The following is a 27,989-nucleotide window of genomic DNA, read 5'->3' on the forward strand; positions in this document are numbered from 1 at the left end:
CTCCGGTCCCCCGAGGGGAGAGAATGCGAAACGAAAGACACGCCGTTGTTGACTTTAGGCTGAGAAAACAGCGGGCGCAGCCGCCCGCCTCCCCTCCTCCTCCTCCTCCTCCTCCTCCTCCTCCTCCTCCTCCTCCCGGCCCGGCACAAACCCGCCACCCAAAATGGCGGCGGCGGCGGGGAACCGGCCGAAACACCTCGAAGGGCCCGCTCCCCTCCCCCCGCGCCGCCCCGCCCCGCGCTCCGTCACCGCGCGCGTCACATCACCGCGCAAGCTCCCTCCCTCTGCTTCCCCTCTCCTATTGGCCGCCGGGTTCGGGCTTCGCAGCCAATCGGTGGGCGCGACTGAGCGGCCCAGAGCGAGGCTGCCCCTCTTTCCCCTCCCCTCCCCCTTGCTCGGCGCCGTTCCTCGCTACCGGCACGATCGGCCGCCGGCAGCCGGGGGCAGCGCCGCCCCGAGCGAGGCCGGCACCGGCGCTTTTCTCGCCTCGGCTTCTCGGCCCGGCGGGCGTTGAGCGGGCTCGGTGCCGGGAAGGCGGGGGAGGGGGACACCCCGGCGGGCTCGGGCAGGGGTACGGGCCCGGGAGGAGGCGGAGGAGCAGCCGCCGCCGCCGCCGCGCTCCCTCCCACCTTCCCCGCCATGGCCGACAACGAGAAACTGGACAACCAGCGGCTGAAGAACTTCAAGAACAAAGGCCGCGACCTGGAGGTAACCGCCGCGGCGCCTGGCGGGAGGGGCCCGGCCGGCCATGGCGGCGGGAGGGGGGCCGGGGCCCTGTGGCGTCTTTTCCTAATCCGCCGGCGAGGGGCCCGCGGCGGGGCCGGGGCCTGCGCCGCCCGCCCCGCCGAGAGGCGGGAGCGCCGCTCCCCGCCGCCCAGCGAGGGAAGGGAGGAAGAAGAAGAAGGAGAAGCAGCAGCAGCAGCAGCAGGGGAGGCCGCGCTGTGGGGCCGGGCGCGGCCAGGCCGTTGGGCGCCGCGCGGAGGCGGGAGCTCCGCGGCTGAAAGGGGCGGGGGGGGGGGGGGGCAGCGGCCGCCGCCTGCCCGGCCCCGGAGCGGGGAGATGGGGGGGCGCCCCCGCCGACCCCTCCGCCGTAGCGGAGGCGGCGAACGGCAGCGGCCGGTGGCGAGGGGCGGGCGGGCGGGCAGCCAGCGGCCTGGCGTTCGGGACGGTTGTTCGGCGTAGTTCTGCCCAGCGCCCCCCCCCCCCCCCCCCCAGGCTTGGTAGGGGGGCTGCCTCGGTGTTCCGCCGTCCGCCACAGCGGTGGTCTTTTCCTGGGGCTCTGCCTCGGTTTCTCGCTAGCGCCTAATAATGGCTCTGTGCGCTGAGTAGCCCCTGAAAGCCTGAGTCAGGGATTAAGGCCCAGCTGAGCGTTCTGCTGTCCCTCTCAGAAAGATGCTCAAGTGAATAAATGAATTAATTATGGCCTACGCTTCATAATAAAGGTTATTATTAAAAAAAAAAAACCAACAAAACAACAAAAAAACCTCCCCTTTTTTTTTTTTTGCCAACTCTCCAGTTAGTTGAGTGTGGAAGCAGTTGTGGCTTGTAGAATAGAGCCTCTAAACTTTTAGGTGGCTCTATCGCTACATATGTTACTTGAGCGCTGTGAAGGTGCTTCCTCAATTAACTTAGCGTTTCCTTAGTAAATATTCGAACTTTAAAATTAGGTGTCAGTCCTCACGCATAAACACTTGGCCAGGAGTGCTGAGTAGGGAAACCTGTGCGTCATAATATTGTCAGTGTAGGGTTCTGATCAAGAAATGGGCTTTGGTGTTCTCGTTTCATTTTTTTCACTAGCCTCAATATATGTCCCTAGGATTAGCATAATATTCTCAACTTTCATATGAGGGCAATTGTACGCTATTTTGAAACGAGAAGATGCATTTGTGTTGCTGTCATTCGTTAAAACATCCGCCAGGTTTCCCATTTGGGTAATTTAGAAGTCAGTAACGCCTCGATTTTTTTAACTGTCCAAGTATATTGATAAAGCAGTTTGTTATTCAGTTATGTACAGAGTTTGGTGATGCCAAAAATGTTGTAAGTGGGAATAATTACTGCAGTGATTGTTTACTAATAGGGTTGTTAGCTTTATTAGTAACTGTTTGCCTTAGATGCTAATTTAGTTTTGTGTAAATTGTTATTGAATAGACAGCTGTACAAGAAAGGCATCTTTAGGAAGGTGCACAGTGAAGCCTATGCTATCATGGTAAAAAATGAAATTAGTGGGAAAATACAGGTTGGAATTCATCTGTGTTTTCTCTCCTTTTGTGCCCACACACTGAGTTTTAAGGTAAGTCAGCTGAGGTAGGGAGGGTTCAAGATGAACACATGCAAGTAAAAAGAACGTGTGTGTGTGCATCGAGAAGCAGGTAATCTCTTCAGTATTTTTTTTTTTTATTTACTCCTGCGCTTAAATGGCCTTCTACACAGTGAAAACACCACTGCTAGGCCATGTTAAATTTCAGAGACTGACATCTATCCGGCAAATCCTGGAACACATGCTTGGTACCTAAAATAACTACCATGGATGGCTGTTTTTCATACAATAGCTCAGGCTTATGCCTATCGTTCTTGCTTATTGACTGCTTACACATCACATTTTTCATTAGAATGAGAGATGTTGGTAATGTCGGCCGTATGACAAGTGTCTTACGGTAGCAACAGTTGCTAGTGAGCGTTCAGCTAGTTCCGAACACCTGTGTTCCCGTGCTGCTTTTAGCAGGAAGATGTCTATTTACTTCACAAAGGAAGCCAACATTTGATCTTTATCTCTGTCCCTCCTCCTGCCTCCTTCACTCCTCCCCCTTTTTATCTCTGCTGAAATTGTGCAGTTAGCCGTTGGTTTTTTTTACTCAAAACTATGATCTTTCTTTTCCACGACGATTTACCTCCTTTCACTATCACCCAGCTCGTAATAAATCACCCTAGTTTTGGTGAATCCCAAATTAATAGATACTCCTAGAGGCTATGAAGGGTTGCAAATGACAAACTTTTTAAAAATGGCGCTTACATGATTCTGTGTTGCTCACGTCAGTCCATAGACAGTTATACTGATAGCGGCTGCTGTCACATTGTACTTACCTTCCAGATCTTGCATCTTCACGGAGGGTTATTGTATCTCTTACAAAAGACAGGGAGTTTCCTGCGGTTTGTCCCCTGAAATTCTAAGCATGTGTGCAGCTTTTTGGATACTTAATAAGTTAAAGTTGGACTTTCATTTACCGGTCCGTATCAATGCGCTTCTAAAAATACAAACTCTGGCCTTGAACAAGGAAAAAGAGAAAAATGAAAACACACACCTGTTTTGCATAAGGTGTTTAGCAAAATTCCTTCCTGTTGGGTAAACACGCATGCATGGGCATGTTCTGCTGTAAACAATTGCTGCCATGTGTTTTAAGATGACAGATTGGTGGTGACACTGGGAATAGAGGGGTTTGTTGTGACCAGAAATACAAAATACTTCCCTGTCCTTTTTTCTTTATAGTACTGCCCAAAGAAATACAGAGTATAATAAACTTTTTAATACCAGAAGGGTTTGTGCCATGAGAGCAATTTGTAGCTAATACTAAGGCAGTATCTCTGTGCAGTGTTTAAGATTTCTAGTCTAGTATGTGCAGCATTCTGTTAAAGTCTTCCAAGATTTAAGAGTTGTTAGAGCTGTGGAAAATAAAAATAGCATTGTTACAGCACAAAAAGGAGCTAGCCTTATAGAACTGCACACTCACTTTTTTTAATATCTAAACCCCAAATCTTACTTAAGTGCTTATCTGGACTCTTCTACAGAATTATGCAGATGCATATCTACTAGGAAAGCTAGTTAAGCCAACTTTTTTCATCTTCTGTCTTCAAGGAGGGACAGGTTTTACTTGGGCTTTTTTATTTTTCTTGAATAAGAAAAGATGAGCTATTTTTTTCTGTTTATTGTGGGAATGGCTATGATGATACCTGATTTTCTTTCCAACATTTATTTTTAATTGTAATAGCGTAGACCTTGGAATTGAATACTAGATCTTTACTATACAAAGACCAGGATAAGTGCGCATTGTTGTGTCTGCAGCAGACGTAGTTTTATGAACAGCTTGGTTTTGAGTAATTGCTGTTTAGCCCTGCATGTTAGGGGTCTTTAATATAGCCTGGCTTCTGGGAAGGTTTGAAAAGAAATTTGGGCTTTGGGGTGGGATTTTTGTTTGCCTTGTTTGTTTTACCACGTGATTCCACATTTCTGTTGGCGATTGCCTGCTGCAGCATTCAAACTTGACTGGCGTTTAGGTTTGTTTTTTTTTTTTTTTGAAATGAAGTAAAAAATATTTCATGCATACTATTTCTGTAGAAATACTAGAAGAAACTGATGAGTTTCTGCTGGCCTTTTCTTCCCTGACTTGTCTGCGTGGTTGGGTGAGAGATTAAGAATCGTTTTAATAGTGCGAGCACAGGAGAGGTGTCGTATAAATACTTCTGCTCTGTAGTTGGAAGCTGCGTGATGTGAAATGATGATAGTACTGTAATGCAGGGTTCTTCAAAATGTATGTTGGAGCAGCTGTGGAATCTAGGTGTTTCAAAATCAGCAATGTCAAAGTTGCCAGTAGCATTCACTGGACTTTTAATCCTAACAATATATTTATATAACAACACCAAGGAAGCTTCAAGGGGAATGTTATGAGATATACTGGATATCTCAGGAATTTAGGAGCTTTCTAACCTTTTCTGTATGCCACACGAGTTTACTTGGGATTGAAATATGGAGGAACTGAAGGAGAGCAGGAATTTCACTCACCGAGTTGGTTAAAAATAGGTTCCTTTAAGCTGACTTGGAGTTCTGTGGTGAAGCTCATCCATTTTGTCATTTAAAAGTCATACTGAGAGATTTGTTTCTAGAAGGCATTTTATTTGGCATGCACAACTTCCCCAGGAAATACTAGAATGACAGCATGTGCAGTGTCATATTGATTTTTATTTGTGACTGAGAGTCCCATTATAATTCTGAAGGGGGAATAGTTGCTGAGATATATTTTCTGGTGGTATCTTGTAGAGTTTGTTTGCTTTAAAATCCTGTAGCGCTTTTTTTCAGTGATCTTGAGAGTAGGCTTTATTGCTCCAGTCTGCAAATGAGCCAGGATTAGTATAGGAGGGGAATAATGACTAGAGGAGGGCCTAAATCACTTGGTTAAATGGAATATGAGGAGTATAGATTGCTACCAAATCCAAATGTAAACTTGCACGTATCTCTGAGGAGTTCTTTCCTTGTTTTGTAGTTCAGTGCCTTTTATACCTGTGAAGGAGAAGACAAAGTTTCTTAGTCATTGCTGTGGTCACTGCACTGGATATTCCGGGTTATAGACTGGTCTTCTCCAGCTGTGGTCTGCAGACTGGATGCTTTCTGAGTAGCTAGGGTAGCGAGTAAGCAGTTTGTGCACAGAGCCATAGTAAGTAGTGTTTAAAAAAAAAAAGTTTGAAGTGCTAGTATAGAGTAGCTACTTTCTGGGGAGGAAGGATGGCTCAGGCAGCTCTGCTTTAAAGTAACTGTTGCCTTTGCAGTTCCACGACAGGGGAAGGGGGGAAACCCTTCACTAGAATGAGAGGAACAGGTCAAGCTCTAGTGTTACTTACATGCTGTCAGACCTTCCTCTTGTAGATGCATAAAAAGAGCTGCTTGGGTGAAATATTTAATAATAGCAAAAAAAACCCCCACGCCCTGCAAAACAGTAAAGGCAGGCTGTGTGTGATGGGGTCTGAGTTTGAGAAGCAGTGATTCAGAGAAGTGGAAGAGGGATCAGGATATATTAGCTGAGCACAGTCTTGAGGTATACGCTAGAGTACTTAAAAACGATTAGTAGATCTAACTCACTTCTGAGTGCAGAGCGTAGAACGTTTCCTCTGTATCTGGCATTGTTGTGAAAAACACTAGAACGTATCAAGATCCTGCAGGCATCAGCTAAAACAAGATTTTAATGATAAATTGAAGGGTTCGGTAATGACTAATGGTCAGAAAATAGCCCTTATGATAAAACTTAAGCTAAATATAATTGGAAAAAAAAAAAGGAGGATGGAGGGGTGGCAAGCATAGGCTGACAGAAATAGATTTGATCATTTGATTTTTGGTGTAGCAAACGAAGAACAGGATCCAATGACTGAAAGAGCCACATGAAATCATACATGAAGTGATGTACGTGTTTGAATTTGAGTACTTTCCAAGGGCCATTCTGAATTCCGTTTTTAGAAAGTTCAAAGTTGAGATTGGTTTCCTCCTCACAGTTGTCAAGCTGAGAACTGATTCAGAGAAGTCTTAACGATCGAGTCAGATCTTCTACGGAGCAGAAAGGAGAACTGAGCTTTACAATGCCATCTGCCAATAAACCATTATACCTAGGTTTCTGCTCTTTGAGCTGGTTTACAAAAGGCAATACAAGGTGTTCGTCATTTTAGTTTCTCCAAACTATTCTGTTTCTAGACTGGGGTAATGATGTGGTGAAACTCCTCGAGAGAGCTAACTTCACTTCTTAGGTGATGTGTGCTTTCTCTTCCTGGGAGGGTGAGCAGTGACAGCTTGACCAGTAAGAACTAGTTTGTCACCCAGCTACTGTTTACACAGAAAATTATTTTTGTGGAGCTGTGTTTAGGTAAATTGTTTGTGAGAGTGACTTGATTGGTTGCTTGTCTTTCATGTGGAGGCTTTTGTGAGTCCAAGGTATGCAGATCCTCTTCAGAAGCAGGCAGGAATTAAAACCAAGGGCCTGTCAGCTTTTGACTGGAGGGAGAGCATTCTTCTTGATCCAGCAGAATGTTGTTGGTGTTCTAGGATTTTTTTTGGAGCCTAATCAACTGCATATATGATTTTTCAAGTGAAGAAAGTTTTAGATGATGTGTCTGAGGCTTTTTTTTATTGGCATATTTGTTTTGGTCCCACTTGTCACGCATGCATGCGTATTTGCTTGTCCTGAAGGTATGTTACCACCTCAGTTGGAATACATTTCTTCTTGGGATCACTAGTAATTCTAACTATTACTCTTTAATATGCTTTACAACTTAATGTCCCTGATCCAGCAGTTCGGTCTTCTGCTTTGTGAAAACTGGGTCTTGCTCTTGGTTAGAAACAGCTTTTCTGTGACCAGTAACGTCATTATTGAAGTCTGGCAAGAAGAATCCTTCTTGCAGTACAGCTTTTCTGTAGGTATGCTTATTTTATTAGGTTGCAGTAACAGTTTGGATTGGGAAGTGGTTAATTAATTTTGAGATGATCAGGGGCTTGGTAGAATTCTACAATCCGATTGTCGGGGTTTTCCTCATTTTATTTTCTTCTTGAATATGCCAGATTAGGAGACTTTGGAGAAACTACACTGAATGCTACATTACAGGCTGAGAGCAAGAGCCTGTAGTAGATATGTCAGTTATAAAGCTGCCACATCTTTCTGAATCCCCGAAATTGCAGGTCCTGAGGAGGCCGTGAAGATGATCAGAGGGGTGGGGCTGTTCAGTCTGGAGAAGAGGAGGCTCTGGGGAGACCTCAGAGCTGCCTTCCAGTACCTGAAGGGGGCTGATAAGAGAGATGGGGAGAAACTCTTCAGCGGGACCTGTTGTGATGTAGGACAAGGCGTAATGGTTTTAAAATAGAAGGAGGTGGATTCAGGCTGGGTGTAAGGAAGAAATCTTTTATACTGAGGGTGGTGGAACGCTGGCCCAGGGTGCCCAGAGAGGTGGTGGATGCCCCATCCCTGGAAGCATTCCAGGCCAGGTTGGACGGGGCTCTGAGCAACCTGATCTGGTTGGAGATGTCCCTGCTCCTGGCAGGGGGGTTGGACTGGGTGGCCTGGAGGTCAGGTGGTGATGCCGGTAATCGGGTGTTTAACAAATGCATGTGTAGGAAGGGAGCTGCTGGAGGAACTTTTCTCCTTCCAGCTTTTCTCCATTTTGTGTCAACAGACCCTTGAGTTGGAATGACTACAAAACATTAAAGCTTCATTTATGTATTTACAAGATAGGTATTATACTAATTGGGGGAATACCTATTGGGCCAGAAGAGTGTTAATTAAAATATACTATTACTTAAGTATATTTTTGCTGTCTTTGGAGATTACACCTTTGAGATTTCACCTTCTCACTATCATTGGAAGAATTGTAAGAAATATTTGAAAAACATATCTAACCGTGGAGAGTAAGTGTATAGCACTGGAATAAAGTTTATCTGTGTACTAGTAGTGTACAGTGTTAAATGTTGACCTCATGTAGCAGACACAATTTTTTATAGGTTTAAAACTGAAAAAGCCCTGAATCTAAGCTGCGTTAGACTCAGCTATTCATTCTAATTTTGATTGACCTATTGAATTAGCGTTCTTTAAAGATGCACATATTTCCTGGAAACTTGCTTTGGTGCTTTTTAGTGTGGGACAGTTTGTACTTGCTTATTATGGCACTTATCTAGTTGTTCCAGGTGCTGCAGCTGCATATGGTACGCTTGTATACTTTGCCTTTTATGTAGTGGGAAGCTCTCATTGTGTAGGTGTGTTGAGTTTTTCCCTCCTCTGCATGTTTTTCTCCTGATGAGCTGCATTTTGGTCAAATGAAATTCCTCTGCTTTCCCCAAAGCAGAAGGGAGCCATGCCTTCTCTTCCGGTTGCCTCCTTTCCTGCCCTTTATCTTTTTCTTATAACTCCTTCCTTTGAGAGGGTAAACTCTCTTACTCAGAGCTGGAAATTTGATTCTGATGTAGTGTGCATTCCTTTTGATAAAAATAATTATACTCCTGAAAGTCAAGCTTTTAATCCTTATCTTCAGAGCTGCTTCTTATTGCTGTTCAGAAGCTCTCTTAGCCATTCCTTTTCCTTGTAGTCTGTGTTAGTGCGGTCCCTTAAGCTTTCTCGGGGCTTGTGAATGGTTAAGTCACAATAAAAAGTGCCATTGTTTTTAACTTTGCTGTTCTCATTCACTGTAAAGTTCAAAGTATAGAATAAAGACATTGTAGACTGATGTTTTTTTTTCTGTTTTCACTTTGCACTGTAGTACCACAAGCAGTAGTAAACCAAATTATGTGTATTTACAATTGCTTTTTACTGAATACTCTTCATGGGAGCTGTAGAGAAAATTAAAAAAAAAGAGACATCACTCTTAGAAGTCCAAGAGTTTTATGTGGCTTTCATTTATAAATATTTTTGTAACTCAGCTTTGCTTACTAGATCTCTTTGAACTTGTTTATAAAGCTGTTCCGCTGGTTGGGTTTCATACAGTTGTAGAAAGGTGCGCTTATCAGAAATGTGTCAGATCTGTAAATTAACTTGGGCATCTGGGAGAAACAAGGAGCACTGTGCAGGTTGGGGTGGACAAGAGCTCCTGTAGAACTTTGCCACCTTTTGTGTCTGGAAGAGTACGCTTACTACAGTTGTATGAGAATCCTGGTGTTGTCCAAATCTGTTTATTCTGGAGAATTACATTACTGATTTTTTTTTAAGCAGTTGTACTTTGCTTAGCTGAAGGATTACCTGCACAGTCTGAACTTCAGCCTCTGTTTTCCAGTGTAGCTGTGCAATGACAGTTACCTGTTACAGTGGATTGTGCTCCTTGCCGGTTTCTGACCGCTCAGCCAGTCTGGTAGCTTAGCCCAGGCTGCCGAGCGTGTCTGCCTGGGGAATCGCCCGATTCCCTCGCTGCTCTGAGGAAATAAGAGATGCCAGTTCTTACAGATAGGCAATTGTACTTGACTTTGACTTTACGGTTTTCAAGTTTATCGATGTGCGTTTTATAAAACCAGTCTCTTGGTTTTTGCCTAACCCCCTCTCTCTGTGTCTATATTCAAAAAGCCTTGAATTAAGAAAAGGTTGTAAGTGTTGGGCAAACTTAGTATGCTTTCTGTTAGTTGGGAGTGGTGTTTATGATGCTTTTGGTGCTGTTTTATGCGCAACTCCTTTCAGCATTTCTTTTATTAAAAGGCAGTTGTTCATTCCCTGATTCCCTATACTCTTTTTTTTCCCCCCTACAACATGAAAATCTGTGAGGCTCTGTTTTACTATGAAATAATACAGGCAAAAATAATTTCCTGTGAGTTTCTACTTTTATAATACAAATTAAATCCTGCATGTACAACTACTGTTTAAAGTGCATGAACTGCAAAATAATTGTGCAAGAACTTTTTAAATTACTTGGTCCAGATTCAGAACATAATGTACTCTGATCTTGATTCTTTTCAGACTATGAGAAGACAAAGAAATGAAGTTGTTGTGGAGTTGAGAAAGGTGAGGTGACCTAGCACTATTCTTACCAAATGGGATTTGGCTACGTTGGTATTTCAGTGAAATGTAAGAGTTTTTGTTAAAGGCTTAAAAAAGAGATACTGCTGTGTGTTCTTCTGTAGTCCACCAAGAACACAATTGGTTAAACTATCTATTTGTCTTTACTAATTCTGTGAAGATACGTTAATTTAGAAGGGAGATTCTGAAGTTACCCTACCTAGTACTAGAAGTTCCATAATTTCTTGTCCTGAAAAGCAGAATTTTATTTGTAGTTATTGGAGGGAATAGTTCTTGCTTCTCCAGCTAGGTTTTTAATTTTAAAAACTTATTAAAAGCTTATGTATTTTTCCTTTGGAAGTCAGATGGTTCTGCTTATCTGGAGACAGAAAGCTATTTTCTTTCCCAAAACAGTAGTTCAACACACAAGTAAGAGTGGAAGGGGGTATGTGTGGAGATAACACTGTTTAGAATTGTTGCAAAACTAACTCTTGAGAAAAGTAATCATAACTTGAATTGTTTTACTTCTGGGATGAACAGAAAACTGGTGTCTAGGAATTGCCTTGTCTTGTTATAAATAATGACAAATAGGTTGTAATGTCAGCGTTGATGGATGAATACACATGAAACTTTCAGCAAAAGTAGTCACTGCTGTAAATAAAGCTGGATGGAGAATTTTTCTAGGAAGAAGTGATTTCCAAAATGTGCTTCTCTGTGCAGGCCTTTCCAACTTCTTGAATGTTGGAAATTTTAACAGTATCAATGAAAGCATGTTTATGATGCTCGATTAAAACAAAGCTTCTGTTCCCTTTTTAACACCCACCTCCCACCCTGCCCATAAAATTTTTAAAGGTATTGAATCATTTTTCTCTTTAAGAACAAAAGAGATGAGCATCTTCTAAAGAGGAGGAATGTTCCACATGAAGATATCTGTGAAGATTCAGATATAGATGGTGACTTTAGAGTGGTAAGAGTTAACTTAACTCTCAAGCATTTCTTCTTTTTATGTACTTAAAAGATATTTTTAATTTCTAACTGCATTTATCTCTGTTTTCTAGCAAAACACTTCTTTGGAGGCAATAGTACAGGTAAAAAAAACTTAATTATTTGAACAATCTTCATGTCAGGGTGACAAATATGTGAAAAGTCTAAATTCTTTTTTATTTTAGAATGCTTCAAGTGACAACCAGGGTATACAGTTAAGTGCTGTGCAGGCTGCAAGGTAAGAACGCACTTTTCTCAAATATACTGTTTTATTCTTATTTTATCATACTCTTAAATTCAGAAAATACTTTTTCTAGTTAAGCTAGAATATGTGTCATTTATTGATTTTTAAAAAGAAAGCTTGATAAATAGAACTTTACAAAAAAAAAATCAAACTACCTAGGTCTTTGAAGTAGTTAAGATTCTCAGCATGTATAAATAAATATCAGGATTTATCTTAGTGCAATACTTGATACTTCTCACAAGCAGAGTGAAATATATAATTAACAGGGCTGTGAAGTCTTTAGCCTTAAATACAGAAAGAACTGGCGTAATCCTTTTCCTTATTTTGTCATGGATTAGGCCACTAAAACCACTTTTTGCTTTAAGAGGAATTCTATGTAGTTGTGTGTATTTGAGAGGTAATCCTAAAGTACTCTTATGAACTTTGCTTGTATAAATTTAGTATTTAACTGCTGCTTCGTGAGCTACTAGGCTTGTTGTAGCAGAAAGCTACAACTTTATTTGTTTACTGTCTGTGGTCCAGGGAGTTGATTCAAGTGCAAGGGAATACTTACAGATTGAAGAGAAGTCAGGTGAACTGGAAGTCACTTTGACTTTTGGGAGTTAATGGATTTGAAACTGAGTATGGAGAGAACAGTTTCTGTGCCCATTTACATTGGGCAACTTGCCTTCATTAAAATGTTCCATCAACTCAGGGTAGCATCATGTAGAACACATTTTAACTGTTTTTAAAAATTGAAAATTAATTTAAAATTAAAGCGGCGCAGTTTACATTATTGGAAAGGCACTGTTAGAGATGAAGACAAATACTTTTCAGTCTTGATTGAATCTGTACGATTGTTTGGCCTGAAGCTGGAACAGGAAGGAGAAATCTTGCCCAAGTCTAACCTGCAAAACGTACAACTGGAGTACGAGGAACAGAAAACTGATTACAAGTGCTTAAGAAAAAGCAGACCCCTCAACTTCCCAAAAACCTGAATAGACTGCACTGATTGTTTTGTCACTGAACAAAAATCGTTATTAAGATTCTTTGAGTACACTTTTGTTCCTTAATTTTTGTAAGCTTGCATGTGTAAATTGTCTTCACTTGTAAAGGAATCTCCTTTATTGAGTTGGAAGTTGAAAATGCACATCTAATTATTATGAGAATCTTCACATAATCTGTGTTCAGATCCTCCCCATTGCTTAGTTTTCTGAGGTATTTTGTTTTGCAGCTCTGGCTTTTAATATCTTCTTCTCTTTCCCTGCGTGCTACCTTCAACACACCGGTGGTATCTTCCAGGATAAAGCAGCAGTAGAAAGTTGATTTCTAGTTCCTGTGTTTGATCAAGCCTTTCGTGTGTTTGGGAATCGCCTGATCTATGAAGAGATGTAATCTCTCTTCCCACTGCTAGTACAAGTTCAGTACAGCAGCCGAACTTGCTTAGTTCCTTTGCTGCAGAAAGGTGAAGCTAAAGGGATTAAAAATTGAACCAAACTTGTGTACTTCTGTTCTTTGCAGTATTACTTGGTGAATCCTTGCTCTCTGACATTGTATCCTTAGCAAAGAAGAAAAAAGTTTCTGCCTTTCCCATCAAAACAGCTGGGATCTGTTTATCTCCCTTGGGTGGAGGAGGAAGAAGCTGCAGGAGGGTGTAACTGAATAACGCTGGCAATCTTTGTTTTACTGACTGGTAATAAACTTAAAAAGTGGTCAGAGAAACATAGCAATTGAAATGGGCAATGAATGTAATGACTTAAGTTTTTCAATAGTTCAGTAATTTCAATTTTGGGGATTAATTATTTCCACTTAAAGTAGAGAAAACAAGTCCTGCTTTGCCTTTGAGAGTATGGGAGAGACACTGGAGAAAAACTTCCCAGCCCAGAAGGTAGTGCAGCCAGGCAGGTTGTTGCATCTCCACGCTCAGAGGTTTCTGAAACTCAACTACAGGAAGCCGTTTCTGACCTGATCTAGCATCAGCAGTAATCCTGCTTCAAGTGCAAGGTTGGGCTAACCAGCCTCCAGAGGTCCTTTCCAGTCATGACTCTTCATTCTGTGGTTTGTCTGTTAAGTCTTGTGTTTCTCTTTTTCCTAAACAGAAAGCTGCTTTCCAGTGATCGCAATCCACCAATTGACGATCTAATAAAATCAGGAATATTACCTATTCTAGTGCACTGTCTTGAAAGAGATGACAAGTGAGTATTTCTAAAACTCAAGGTTTGGTTGTTGCAAGAATTCACAGTATTTGGCTAATGCACTTGTGGCATTTTATTTGAAAACTCATAATAATTTTTTTTCCCTTACTTTGCAGTCCTTCTTTACAATTTGAAGCTGCATGGGCTTTGACAAACATTGCCTCTGGAACCTCTGAACAAACACAGGCCGTAGTTCAATCTAGTAAGTCCAACAGTATTTGATCATTGATAAAGCACGCGCTGGTAGCTTCCACGAAAATAAGACCATCTGAATGATCCTATAAAAAGCATCCACACTCTTGTTTCTATCTCAAGCGTGTTCACCAGACCACGTGTTAGGGTTGGTCCTTTTATGCGGTAGCCAGGATGGTTGAAATTGAGTTGTCAATCACAGGCACGTCGCTGAAGGACCTGCCCGTGAAGTCTCCTGCCAGATGTTCTACCTCTTCTCTGGCAAGCAGCGTCAGCGCACACCTGCTTTTGTTCTTCATTTTCTCAGATTTTAAATTCGGTTGGGTTTCCTAATGGTGAGTAATCTCTTCTGGAAACTCATGCCATTTTAGCAGAGTTGATACCTGCTGGTTTCCAGTTTTCAAACTTTAAAAAAACAAACCCAGAAAACAACAGCAAAACTCCTTGAAACAAAACCAAACAAGAAATCACCCTAAAAAACCTCCTATGGAGGGATTTCCTATCTTACTCTGAAGAGGGAGAAAAAGATGTGGACCAAGTCCTGAGGGTGCCTGACATCGAACTCTCTTCCAAAATCAAGTTGAAGAAAAAAAATCTTTATCCCCCATATTTTGAGTAAACTGAAGCATGGAGAGGAATTGATGTTGGACTTGGAATCTGTCCAGCAAAGCAAATTTTTTTTTGTACTCTAAACATGTCCTAAAGTTGAAGTACTTCTGTTAGTAAAGCAGAACTAAGTAGAAGTGTCTGCAGACTTTTGGAATTGAGTGAGTAAAACAGCAGAGCTTCTTGAGACCCGTGGAAGAATAAAACATACCAAAACCCAAGTTTTTGCCTAAAATTTAAGGAAGAAGTCTGCAAAACTGATGTTACGTGAGATAACAGTAGCTTTAGTGGTTGGAGTCAGTGTTGTATTGCAGCACACACTGCTGATACCATTAAACATCCTGTGCTTCCAACTATGAGAAGGCACAGAATTATACTTCATCTTTTTTGTGTGTTTTCCCCTCCCACAACCATCATATATTGACTTCTTTTAGAACTACTTGGAACTTTTATTCAAAGTAGTAAGTACGTTTTGTAAATTGTGTGGTGGTGGAATGTTGAAATGTCAGTGTTTGTTGCCTGTCTTCCATGACTGACTGTTTCACTGCAGTGATCAAAGATTGTTTATTTAGCATTGTTAGTGCTAAGCAGTTACAGGCTTCTCACAAACTGTGTTATTGGCTTTATATTTAGAAAAAAAAATGTACTCATAAGAAAGTTTTTATCACCTTGTTCTCTGTTAAACGGCTGGTTGTGCTTCAAAAAATCTAACTGGAAAAATTAATTCTCCACAGCAGATATGAAAGAATTTAAGGCAAGTACCTTCAGCTTAAGGGATTTTTTTTTTTAATTGGATGTATGCTTTGAGATTACATTGGTGGCAAGATCAGTTGCCCTTTGCTTTTAGACTCTGTGTTAAGAGCCTGTTAACTTTGATACAGTTGGATTTGACCATGATAGTATCTATCTTGGCTAATACTTTAAACTTTCCTTTTTCCCATCCCCTCTCCTCTTTCTTTCCCACTTGCATCCTGAATTTTCTTTTGGAAATCTAATTAATATGTAATCTGTCCCCTCACCTGTGATCTAGAACCCTTAAACCTAGCTTATCAATGGGTTGCAGATGAGTGCCAAATATAGTAATTATTTCTTAAAACAACCATCTCCGATTTTGCTAGGTCTGCATGGATGCACTATACTATCCAATTTCATAGCTATAACGTAAAAATATGGTTTATTTCTTGTGGTAGTCTATTTCAATGAAAAAGATGGCCTGTTATAATCTTTCCAGAAGGACTTATTAATATACTTGCTGGGGATGTTTTTTCTTGCATACAGGCATTGTAAAATACCTTTATTTAGTAAGAAATAAGGAATCTGTTGCAATACGTCATCTAAAGTAAATCAGTCTTTCTTAGAAATTGTCATCAGAGAATCATGTAAGCTCGCACCTTAGTGCTGAGGATAAAAAAATAAAGATCACTTATCTAAGTGCGGTGCATGTAGAATGTGTTTGAAACATTGGTTTGCATTTCTAAATATCGGGAGCATTCTCCTGTCTGACTTCAACACAGGGCAGAAAAGTGGTGAGTTCTTAGTGTTGTCTTTTGGATCTCTTTGTTACTGCTCAGTCAGTTGGCTTTTTGAGGGGGGTGAGGGGAGTGCCACTTAGTGGTAGCACTTCAAACAATCTCTTCTGCAGTGATCAGTTAGGTTATTCTAGTGTGATAATGGGTCTGAAATTGAGTAGAGTCAAAACTTGATGATATAAAAGGAGACTTCACGCTGAGGAGTGCATCTGTGTTAGCTTTCAGGAGACCAAGATGGCTAGATTCGTAGGAGCAGCTACTGTTGCTGTACGGAAACCTTCATAACGGTTATTGAAAAATACTGAATGCAAAGTTTGGGAGCATTAGGGAAAAGTACACAGTGACTTGGCATTTAGTAGCGTGCCTGTATTGGCAACAGGGGTTCCTCTGGTGCAGTTTACCTTGCATGTTTACTTGCGTATGCTCAGCAAACCAGGTTTCCTCTTGGTAGAGCCTCAGGCGAAGTTACCTACTAAAGCGTTGCCTGGAGCTCCACACTGCGATGTGTACAGAAGATTCCTCAGCGGTTAGCTTCCTGCATGTGCTAGGACCAGCAACTGGCACGTACTTCACCACTCGTTAAGATGTCATGGGGGCTATAGGGTACTATAAATCAGTAATACTGAAGCAAATTAAATCCCTGTGCTTCTCTCGTTACCATTTACCAGTCAGAAATGTACATGTGTGCCTGTTGACTGTTAGGTTGGCTAATCTGAATGGAGGAGGTTGGTTTTAAACAGTTACTGCTTTGCCGTTCATTCTGATAGATAACTTAGCATAGAATTTATAAATTCAATAAGTTTAACTAAATCTGGAGTATTGACAAACGTCAGTAAATTTGTGAGACTTACAAACAAATTAATTGGTAGGTTATTTTGAGTTACTATCATAATATTATGAACTACAGGCTCTCTAAGAAAGTGCAGTAAAGGAAGAATTGTTACAGTGTGTGTTGTTTCAGTGTCATCTGGGAAGTTAGTAAAGTTTAGTAAACTTCAGTAGTTTAGTTAGTTAGTAAACAGTGTTATAAATACTTAACCAGGACAAAAATTTCTCATGCAGTACTGAAATTTTATGTAAGAGCTAATTATCTGAACTGATTTGGCTTTTGAGATGTATTTCTTAACAATTGCCATGGCATTTTGTTTGTGTCTTTCAGATGCTGTGCCACTTTTTCTGAGACTGCTGCATTCACCTCATCAAAATGTTTGTGAGCAAGCTGTATGGGCTTTAGGAAATATCATAGGTTTGTGTTACTCCTGCCACTAAAAACTTCTAAGTTCCTTTCAGTATTAATTTAGTAAACTAGGTAGCATTCTGTGTATTAGAACTTGGAGATGCTCAACTGTGAGACAAAAGGCAGCTGTTAGACTGGCAGTTGCCCTGTTCTTAACTTATTCCTGTCTTTTCTATTGTGTATCAATGGTGTGCACCCAGACCCGCATGCCTACACGCTTTCTTTCCAGGTACAGGAAGAAGAATTACTGGCAGACAGACATGCAGACTGTTAAAATACAAACTATTTTGCATTCAGCTCTGAAATTTTGCCTGAGCTTACATCCATTGTGTTTAATTCTAGATAAGTTGTGATCGTTTGATCTTTCATTTGATTTTTTTTTCTCTTCTTGGGCAGGCGTTAGCTTTGTGTTTTATGGCCCTGACTGTGTTTGTAGTGCTGGAGGACTAATAGCAGTTCTGACATACTGAGATTTCTGCAATCTTTGTTTTTTAGAAATGCTTCCTTAAGAAGCAAACCAAGAAAATGCACAGTGTTGTAACTGCCTGAAGCTGTTAGTGATCTGTGTGCAGTACAAGTCAGGTGCTGCTTTTGAGGCAACTGTAGTGATTAAAGTGTGTTTGTCTTTCAGATTCAAAGATAGCAGTATCTGTTTTCAGGCAATTTTGAACCACTCTTGGGATGCTTTAGTATTGACTGTAAACTTTTGTGAAGGGATCTTCAGGAAAACATTGGGCTATCAATCATTCTTGGTGGTTTGGCGTCGTCTACCACCCATTTTCCATTGCCCACCACCCTCCAGCCTGTACATCTGCTATAAATCATGGAACTCTTCTGTTAAGAAGAGTTAAGAATTGAGCTGTTTATATAATGAGTAATTCCAAATGAAGCAATTAGGCAGGCAGCTGCAGATCCTACTGAAGCTTTGCATAAGTGTATTTATGACAGATGTATCTAAAGATATGTCTGTCTCTATATAGTGATAGGCATCTTTCCGATGCCCATATTCTTTAACTTTCTATGCGTTTTAAATTACTGAAGTTTTAAGTATTCAGAAGTTAAACTTCTTGTGAGTGGCATGGGATGATCTTTGTCTTCTTAATTCTTTGCTGTCTTAAACAGGTGATGGACCCCAGTGTAGAGATTACGTTATTAGTCTTGGAGTAGTGAAACCACTGCTGTCCTTCATCAGCCCATCTATTCCCATAACTTTCTTAAGAAATGTTACTTGGGTCATGGTCAACTTGTGCCGTCACAAAGATCCTCCGCCGCCGATGGAAACCATTCAGGAGGTGACTGAATTACTGTTCAGTGTAGCTAAACTGAGATTGAGTATCTGTCTGCCTTAAAAATAACTATCAGATGCTTTTTTTTCCTCCTTAGATCCTTCCAGCGCTCTGTGTTTTAATTCACCACACAGATGTAAATGTAAGTAATGCCACTTAGAGCCAATTTTGTATTCTGGTACGGTTTTTTAGCCAAAGTATAAGTCTTGTCATAACTTTTTTAAGGGGAAAAAAAAAAAAAAGAAAAAAATCTGTGATACTATCTTCCATTATGGCAAACGTATCTTTTAACTGCTTATTTTTAATTATCAATCAGTTATGAATTTTGCCTGGTACTTCTCTGTATCTTTGCAAGTACTTATTTGTATGTATTTCCCTTACACTTAGAAATAAAATACAGTTTCAGTTGTATTTCTGTGAATGTTAATTTACAGATAAAATACAGGTTTTTTGACTAGCACTTAAGTTTGAGGTTGTAATGAAAATCAGAGTAAATGAAAGAAAAACTAGTGTCTGCTGTGTATGTGAAGTGTCAGCTTTAGATGTAACTTCTGAGGTGATAAATATGAACAGTAGGTTATTTTAATCGTGAAGTAAATGTGTGAGACTTAGCTGACCTATTTCATAATTTCAGTATTTTGCCTAAACATAAATCAGAATTGTTTAAGATTAATTCTTTGCTTCCTAGTGAAGTTGTAGCTCAGTTGCCGAAGTTAATGGCAACAGTGCTTTACCAAGGTGTATTTAAATATATTAACGAAAGTTTGCATAGTAATTTTATTATTAAATTTCTTGTATATGTAGGTGAAATTCAGCTCATTTGAATTTCCTAAAATGGCTATATTTGTGAATCAGCGAAGAGTTGTCAGCTGAAACAAAGCTCAGTTAATTTTTTGTAAGCTGTCACTTGAACTGTTCAGATTAACTGCTCTTTAAATTGGCTTTTCTGTGTGTGAATACACACGTGTGCACACACACTGAGGAAATTCAGCCTAAGTGCTGCTGCACCAGATATTAAAAAAAAAAAAAAAATCAAAGTTTGTCGTAAATTTTGTGGGGGAATGTCAAGAAAAAAATATCTTGATGCCATATGATGTACAGCTCATTGGTTTGAGAATGCCAAATGCCCGTAGTTCAATGTTTGCTGGGGCTTTATCTTCCTTCCAGGGGTGTGTCTTTCATATCTTACACTGTCCACTGGTACTTCATGAGAAGAGCAGATGTAAACAAATTGCTTTTATTATATCCTTCAGAATTTAAGCTATAGTTACCAGTTCAGCTGTTTTGTTTTGGTTTTTTTTTTAATTTCTGTGTGTTCTTTAGAGCTAGCGCAAGTTGAACAGCACTTGTGCTTTAGACTTCTGTAGAGTGGAATGGATGAAGTTTGTAAAACAAGATGGGTTTTTGCTGTATTGCATCAATTCTAGCTTCACAATGAGAATTATTTTATATTTTAATTTGTATTCTTTTTTGTAAGCCTTTCTGTACTAATTACAAACAAATGTTTTTACTGTTAGATATTGGTAGATACAGTCTGGGCACTCTCATATCTAACGGATGCTGGCAATGAACAGATCCAGATGGTGATAGACTCTGGAATAGTCCCTCATTTGGTTCCTCTTCTCAGTCATCAGGAAGTTAAAGTGCAAGTAAGTTTGTATAACTTGAGGGACGTGTTGCTCAAAATGTAATACTGGAGAAAGTAGCTGGTTTCTTTCTATGGTTCATGTTACAGTTGAAAGAATACATTCTCCTGTGTGATACAGCATTTGCATAAAACCTTTTGTTTTTTTAAACTGTTACAGTTTGAAAGTATGTGCTCAGAATTTGCTCAACTAGAAAAATCTTTAAAACAACTTACAGAAAGTGTTTTGTTTCAGACTGCTGCGCTGAGAGCTGTAGGAAACATTGTCACTGGTACCGATGAGCAGACACAGGTAGTTCTGAATTGTGAAGCTCTTTCACATTTTCCAGCACTTCTGACACATCCCAAAGAAAAAATTAATAAGGTAAGTAATGGCAGAGATTGCGCACAATTGCTAAGTTGTTAATATTTGGCTTAGCTGGTTTGGGTTCCAGATAATGTACTATGGTAGGAATTTGAGTAATTGACTGCTTAACACGAGTTTATGTGAAGAGCAGGCAAGGTGCTGAAATTTTTTCTTGAAGTTAACATCCATAGAAAACTCTCTAAGGAGCTGCAAACTTGTACTTGACAAGAATGTTGTTTCCTGATTCTTCTAATTGAATTTTCATGAAATTAAAGCTTTATCTTATAATTCTGGCTGTTGACTTAAAAATTAGAGTTCTTGATATGTGAAATGTCGCTTTAATTAAACTGACTCTTGGAGGTGATGAAATAGAGATAATTGGATGTCTGTTTGAGTGGAGTGTGTGTGATAAATGGAATTCACACCAAGTCAGACTGGGGGTGGGTTGTGGGGAATGCGTGTGTGCACGCATGTATAGAAGAGGCTTTAAACGGGGGCGCTGATAATGCAGTGCTGATTCCGGAGTGCATCTGAGGCATGTTGTTAAATTCTGGGGTGCCACTTTACAACATTGCCGATGATTAAAGCCCAGAACAAGCCCACCAGGACAAGCCTAAGCATCCTAAATCTCTAACAGGTTCATTAATGAAAGTGATCCTGTGATCTGATCCGAGAGACTCAGTTGAATGAAATGTGAGAATTTCTGAATCTCGTGTTGAGAGAAATATTTGTCTAAAAAGTTGTCATGCCAGATAAGTTGAGAGGAGAACGGAATTGAGAAGGAACGCCAAAGAGTTTCTAGGGAGAAATTTATCAACTGTAAGATTAAAAAAAGATGATACTCTGAATATACTTAAAATTTTATGTGAAACTTTGTTATTTCTTGATTAGATTCCCACTTAAAAAGGGGGATGGGGGGCTCTTAATCCTTGTTTAACGTAAGAATCCAGATACAGTCTTTGACTTAGTTCAAAATGTCAACTATTCAAAACTGAGAGGGCCTACTGGGAAAAAGATCTCTTCTTACACAGTTTTCTAGGTACCTGCTCTTGGTTATTACTGGAAGGAGAGGGTCCTGGGCTTACGGACAGAATGATCATAAAGGGTCATATAACTTTACGATATTTTTGGAAAGCAAATGTTTAAGTAATAGATGTTGCATGTTCCTGATGATTGACGCTAAGAGAAACAGTATGAAGCAGGTCAAGAATGTAACTGTCTGCTACCACTCTCCTGTCTGGAAAACATGATGCATTTTGGAGCTCATCTGACTGTCAGCTGAAAACTGCTGCAGCGTTCGTTCTCACTGGTGGAATCAATTACGAGTGCTCATTTGTAGCCTTGTGACTAACTCAGAGTTCAGCTGTGTACAGGCAAACTGATAGAATACTTGATTGTGTTTATGATTGACTGGTGTACGAATTGCAGATCTAAAGACGTGCATGTATAAAATCTTGCGGGAGTAGAAATGAAATATGATAGAGAAGGCTATCTGAATTAATGATTTCTCACATCCTTTTATTTTGCAGGAAGCAGTGTGGTTCCTATCTAACATCACTGCAGGAAATCAGCAGCAAGTTCAGGCAGTAATAGATGCAAACCTTGTTCCAATGATAATACATCTTCTAGATAAGGTTAGATCACAAGAAGGATTTAACAGTTCGTTTCGTTAACTGGGGAAAGTGACACTGAATTCCTTGCTTTGTGTTTTACATCGTACATAAATATGTTTACATAAATGTGGGGGGCAGGAGTAAACTGTACCCTTGAGCATTTTTTTGTATATTGTAAGATAAAATAATCACTGTTGATGTTCTTCTGTGAAGTGCTGTGAGATGATGAGTGACATGTATTGGGGAAGGGAAGCATCGTCATTTGGGACTTCAGATACCTATATTCGTTTTCAGTTGTTGGGCGTTAATGTCTTTTAAAACGTTAGCTTCCAAACCACATTGTGCTCCCAGGGATCTGCCCTGTCAGAAAGAAAATAGCGAAAAGCATGTTTTTAAACAGAAACAGTTTTAAACATGTCTATCTTTCAAAGACTTCCTACTTTTTGCTTTATTCTGTACTTGATTCTTCTTTCCTGAAGTGTGGAAGGAAGCCAGAAATACCAGCCTTACGATGTGTTCGGCCATGGCAAAGGTGCAGTGTCTTGCTTCAGTGAAGAGGTTGGGGTTGGGACTGAAGACATACTTCTCTTAAGTAACATAGAGCTGGTCAGAAATAGTTCTGTTACCTGCCAGTTTCCTGATCACTGAGAAAGAGTTGGAGACCTTTCTCTTTAAATTTAGTAAGCAGACTTGAGTTGACTAACTTCAGAGGCAGACGCAGTTATAGGATGTACAGTGGTTTATCAAAATTGACACTTACTGCTTATCTCTCGCTGTAGTATATGACAGCTCTTGATAAGGAATGGGAGAGAGTGGAGTACTACAGTTTTTATTGACTTTGCAAACAAATTTCCCTTCCTCTGGAAGACTGATCAAAAAATGTGTTTGCAGGGAAGTGATAAACACTCTGAGTAGACTCAAACATTTGCAGGATTTGTTAGTTAATTCCCTTCTTACTAAAAACTGGTACAGTGATCCTACGCAGAATGGACTGTAACAGATACAAGCTTTTATTAGAATACTACATAACATAAAAACTGGAATGATTATTTCTATTTACTTTTTTCTGTTCTATTGTGTTCCTAGGGTGACTTCGGTACTCAGAAGGAAGCTGCTTGGGCAATAAGCAACTTAACGATCAGTGGAAGAAAAGACCAAGTGAGTCAAGCCTTAAGAAAAGATCCGTTATCTTTCTCGGGTGCATTTGAGAGTGCATCAGCTGATGGGTTTAGACTACTTCTGTGCCAGGATTGTGAATGTCTGCATTCCTCTCCTGTTCAGTAACTCTTCCCTTTTCCACAAGGAATTTAAGAGTGAACTTCAGTTGTCGTTTCTGGAATGACCTGAGGTTAAGAATATCAGTGGGGGGTTGGATGGAAGCTCTTCTCTTAGGATGGCCTGGCAGCTATAAATGGCTGCATTCAAGCTCTGATGAGATTTTTTGGTCATTTGACATCTCTTTCTCTCTACTTCCCCCACTATGGATAAGAGTGTGGTAATTATGACGGTAGTAGCCATTGAGTAGAAGTACACGAGCTTCTTTTAAGCCCAGAATATTAAATTTTTGTAGCAGGGTTTGGGTGGTGGTGTCATTCTTTAAAGTTGAGATTGAAACTCCTTGTCTACTACTGAAAAATTCAGAGCATCTGCTATTTATGTGTTCTAGACTTTAAATATATTTGTAACGTAATTGATGAATGTTACCTTTTTATGCTCCAAAACAAGAATTTCTGAAAGTGACTGTGACAGAATCCTCTTACCTTGTTGGGTAACCGAGTACTTTGCATGTGTGCTTGTGGTGCGTCGCGTGCTTCTGTCACACTCTTGAGTTTCACTGTTTGCTTTTCTCCCTTTAGGTGGCATACTTAATTCAACAAAATGTAATTCCTCCCTTTTGCAATTTGCTGACAGTAAAAGATGCGCAAGTTGTGCAAGTGGTTCTGGATGGACTAAGTAATATATTAAAAATGGCTGAAGATGAAGCGGAAACCATAGCCAATCTTATAGAAGAGTGTGGAGGTATGATGTTCAATATTTTCATACTGGTTTTTGGAAATCGATGATTTGGCTTCCTGCTGTTCATATGCTGTTGGCTTTATTGTGTGTTGGCACAGATGTTTTAAGCAAACCTTTTTTTAAAAGTGATTTTTCTCATGCCTATCAGGTGATTATACTTAGCTTTTCCTAACTGATTGAGTTCATGCTCAAGTCAAATGTGAAGGCACTGGATTATGGCAATAAAGTTTATTAGGCGCCAGTTTTCTAACATCTAGTGTACTTGACAAATCTCTGTTAATGTGGGGATGATATGCTTACCTTAATCATGCACAAGTCATGCCCAGGTGAATGTGGGGACCAGGGGGGAATCTGTGTACAAGGGTTGCAGAAATAAGATAGCTTTAATTAGATAATTAATTGACCTTTTATGCAATTTTTGTCTTGTCATGCTATGCATTCCTCAGTCTCTAATGTATTTCCTCAAATCTCTAAGAAGCTTTTATGCTTTAAGCATGTCAAACAGCATTTTATTCATAGTCTCTCCATTCCTAGATTTATTTTTAATTACTTTGTGTGATGAGGCCTTAAGGAGAGGGAAGTTGTTTTACCCAGACGCAGTATTTTACCTGTGTTACATTTCTTGTGTACTTATTGTAGGCCTGGAGAAAATTGAACAGCTACAAAATCATGAAAATGAAGACATCTACAAACTGGCTTATGAGATCATTGATCAGTTCTTCTCTTCAGATGATGTGAGTGTGTAATAGCTCTACAGTCTGCTTTTGAAATTGGTTTTGCATATATATACAAATACGCTACAAGATAAAAGCAACAGCTCTGAAGCCTTCTCTGTGACTGGTTTTTCAGTGAAGAATGAGCGCTTATTTGAAACTGTTGTGTATCTTGCCATTCTTCATGAGGAAGTATCTAGAGATCTGATGCCTGAATCAAACCTCACCTGTAGGAATTAAAATACTAGACTTTGAATAGTTCTTTCAGCTGTCAGCTTTTGAGGAAGCTTGACATCTCACATTTGATAAGCTCCGTGCTGCTTGAGTACCAAATCTGAGATTCTGCTTCTTAAGAAACAATTTTGAATATTTCAGTAATTTCGGAGGTAGGATGTGCTGATAAAGAATGTTGTTTTCAATTTAAACATGTAATGTAAATCAAAGGACTCTTTTAGATTTGTATGCACTTTAAATCCTGAAAGTTAATTGCATGTAAAGGAAATGCAATCATATCAGTCTGTGACTGAAGTGAGAGGGTTTTCTGCTTGGTTGAAGAAGTTTGGGGAGCAGATTACTGCAAAACTGGTAGAGCTCAGTTGCATTCATACCCTACTGTCCGCACTGAAGTTTATTTTGTGCTAGAGTTTCATTTTTATGTGAACAACAAGTCTTGTTTAGCAACTCAAATCTTGCATATACAGCAGGACTTGGAATTTAATCTAGTGTCAGTTTGGTAACCTGTATATTACCGATTTAAATTGAAACTGCAGTTTCAGCTTAATCCTTACTTGATTAAGTGGCATTGGTCTTCTCTTAAGAGCTGTGACAGTTTGTAAACTGGCAGTAAAGATGATGCATGACTGACAGAATGCTTTCTAGGAGTGAAAACTGCTTAAACAAGATGCTGTATAGCCTGCATACTAAATACAAGCTAAAACATTTTGGCCTAAATTACTTTGTCAATACGGTGTGCTTGCTAAATTGAGGGAGAAGAATGGCCAGATTGATGCAAGGAAGTAGGTTAGATGAAGAAATAGATGCTCTTTAGGATTGTCTGGCTCCCTTTTAGCGGGGCTTTTGTCTTTCTATTCTTACTCATGATGATCTCTTTCCATTACAGATTGATGAAGATCCTAGCCTTGTTCCGGAAGCAATACAAGGCGGAACATTTGGTTTCAATTCATCTGCCAATGTACCAGCAGAAGGGTTCCAGTTTTAGAGTGGCATTTTGGAAGTTAGGTACAATGCAGCACTGAATAAAAAAAAAGGTTTGATCCATCAATCTTGGCTCATGGGATCCGCTGCTGCATTAAATCGGGGAAGAAAATGTGAAGATTTCATTTGGGATCACAGAAAAGCCCAAATGAAGTCAAGATGGCGAGTGGGTGCGAGTGAGAATGAGTGGCAAAATGTAACGAAAAACTTCACACTGAATGCTTATTTAGATTGTTCAAAGAAAAAGGGCTACAGGTCAAAGATCTTCAGTGCCTGAGAAGGAACAATGACTTACTAGAGCAATTGGGGGGAAATGCAGTACTATCATCATCAAGCCTCGTAAGCATAAGAGAATAGGATGCCCATATAAGTCCAAGGAGAATGAGCCCAGGCCTTGCTATGAAGCACCGTGTGAATGGGACAACATTGAATGAATGTCTGGACTCGATGCTGTGGAGCCAGGCTCGTGTTTCAAATACGGGGCTCTTCGGTCCTGAAGCAGGCTCCTAGTCCTGGAGTGGCGTGTGTACGAGAGTATGGTTGTGATGCTGTATGTGAACGCATGCAAGCTTGATTCGCCTTCAGGGGGCTGATAATAAACCTAGTAAATAATCAAAATGAGTTCATAAGTGTTAACTTACACTGGACACAAAAACAAAAGACCGGTTTAGCAGCAGACTCTGGTTTACTCCTGCAGCCTGTGTTTCCTTTTTTTTGGTTTTGTTTTTGTTTTTTTTCCCTCTTATTTTTCTTTTAGTTATTTTTAATTTCTTTCCTGTATGGCTTATTAGTTGTTTGTAAAGTCAGAATTTCAGGAAGGCTTCCCTGTGCATTTGCACCAGATGAATGTTTGATGTTATGAAAAGCTTTCCATATCATCAAAACTGATTTGTAGATTTTTTGCATGAAAAAATCATACATTTCCCTTCAAATAGACTGTGTTGCAGTACACAAGTTGCCATAATAGTAGAGAGCAGTAAAACGTGGTAATAAAATCTCATCCTTTTCATTTTCAAAGATAACATGAAGACCTTTGCATGTGGTAATCTACAGCATAGTTCATTTTTAGATTTTGTTGAGTCCTGTAACCAAATGTTTCTGTTGTGGTAGAATACCGTGCTGTGTTTCAATGTTACTTGTTTTCAAACTTTGTTTTCTATGAAAATGATATGGAAACTTCTAAAAATGAAATTTGGTGCATATGTACTGCCGAATAAAGACCGAAAAAGAGGTGTGAATAGATGTACAAATCAAGTCATGGTTTGAACACCTTTAATATGCCTAATCCAATTGTTTTAGACTCTTTTTATCTTAGATGTAGGCAGCCATGAACAATCTATTTTGAGCCACTTTAGAGAGAAAACTTTGTATTTTTAAAACTTGCACAAAAAGGATGCAAGTGTTTTTATAATTGGAGTAATGCCTCAGTTTTGAGGTTCTGCACACTAAATTAAAGGTGACGTTACAAATTTGTACAAAATGAACTCTTTATAAGGTGGCTCATTGTAGGAAATGCTGTGCCTTCCCCTTTGAGCACAAGTGTTGCATGAACAACAGTTTGCTATAATAAAACATACCAGATTAGCCACCATTAGCATCTATATCTACCTTGTGTTTTAAAATCAACTGGTAATTCTGAAACACTGTAGAATGGATAAAGATTATTTTGTGATCATAACTCTTTGTTGGACTAGAGTATTTTTGCAGCATTCCTTGTCATCAGAAACATGGTTAAAGTTTAAAACTAGAAGCAGCGGAAACTAGCTTGTGAAATTTATCCAAGTAGAGTGCAGGCTAGGCTGTCTTGGGGAAATAAACATTAAAACTTGCAACTGTCTTGTATGTGATGTGTCTTTGTATATACGCTCCAGTCTTCATCAACACCTGCGGAAGATCGCTTGAAGGAAGTTAGAGATTTCTGAATGTTGCCCGCCAAATGTCAGTGTGTCGTGTGGTACGTTATATAGGCTTCAGG

General features: G+C 40.0%; 1 protein-coding gene and 1 non-coding gene across 2 annotated transcripts; both read left to right on the forward strand.

The window, feature by feature from the left end:
* Window positions 1–377: 377 nt before the first annotated feature.
* KPNA4 (karyopherin subunit alpha 4) lies at window positions 378–27,846 on the forward strand. Its single transcript, XM_086754154.1, has 17 exons — window positions 378–708; window positions 10,176–10,220; window positions 11,092–11,181; window positions 11,273–11,302; window positions 11,384–11,436; window positions 13,521–13,616; window positions 13,733–13,818; window positions 17,103–17,189; window positions 18,303–18,472; window positions 18,564–18,608; window positions 19,984–20,115; window positions 20,347–20,475; window positions 21,987–22,091; window positions 23,157–23,228; window positions 23,927–24,089; window positions 24,726–24,820; window positions 25,920–27,846. Exons 1-17 carry the CDS (start codon window positions 640–642, stop codon window positions 26,016–26,018), a joined length of 1,566 nt encoding a protein of 521 aa, XP_086610280.1. The 5' UTR covers window positions 378–639; the 3' UTR covers window positions 26,019–27,846.
* Window positions 20,813–21,130, forward strand: LOC147599735 (small Cajal body-specific RNA 7). The gene has a single exon (XR_015259469.1).
* Window positions 27,847–27,989: the final 143 nt, after the last annotated feature.

This window comes from Chlamydotis macqueenii, chromosome 9, assembly GCF_036417535.1.
Source record: "Chlamydotis macqueenii isolate bChlMac1 chromosome 9, bChlMac1.mat, whole genome shotgun sequence".
Classification (NCBI taxonomy): Eukaryota; Metazoa; Chordata; class Aves; order Otidiformes; family Otididae; genus Chlamydotis; species Chlamydotis macqueenii.

Bases quoted from the DNA above. Each gene is read 5' to 3' on its own strand.
- KPNA4 (XM_086754154.1), top strand. From the start codon at position 640: ATGGCCGACAACGAGAAACTGGACAACCAGCGGCTGAAGAACTTCAAG. The intron at 17,190-18,302 runs GTTTGTGTTACT...TGTCTTAAACAG, and splicing joins GGCTTTAGGAAATATCATAG to GTGATGGACCCCAGTGTAGA. The intron at 22,092-23,156 runs GTTAGATCACAA...TTGTGTTCCTAG, and splicing joins TAATACATCTTCTAGATAAG to GGTGACTTCGGTACTCAGAA.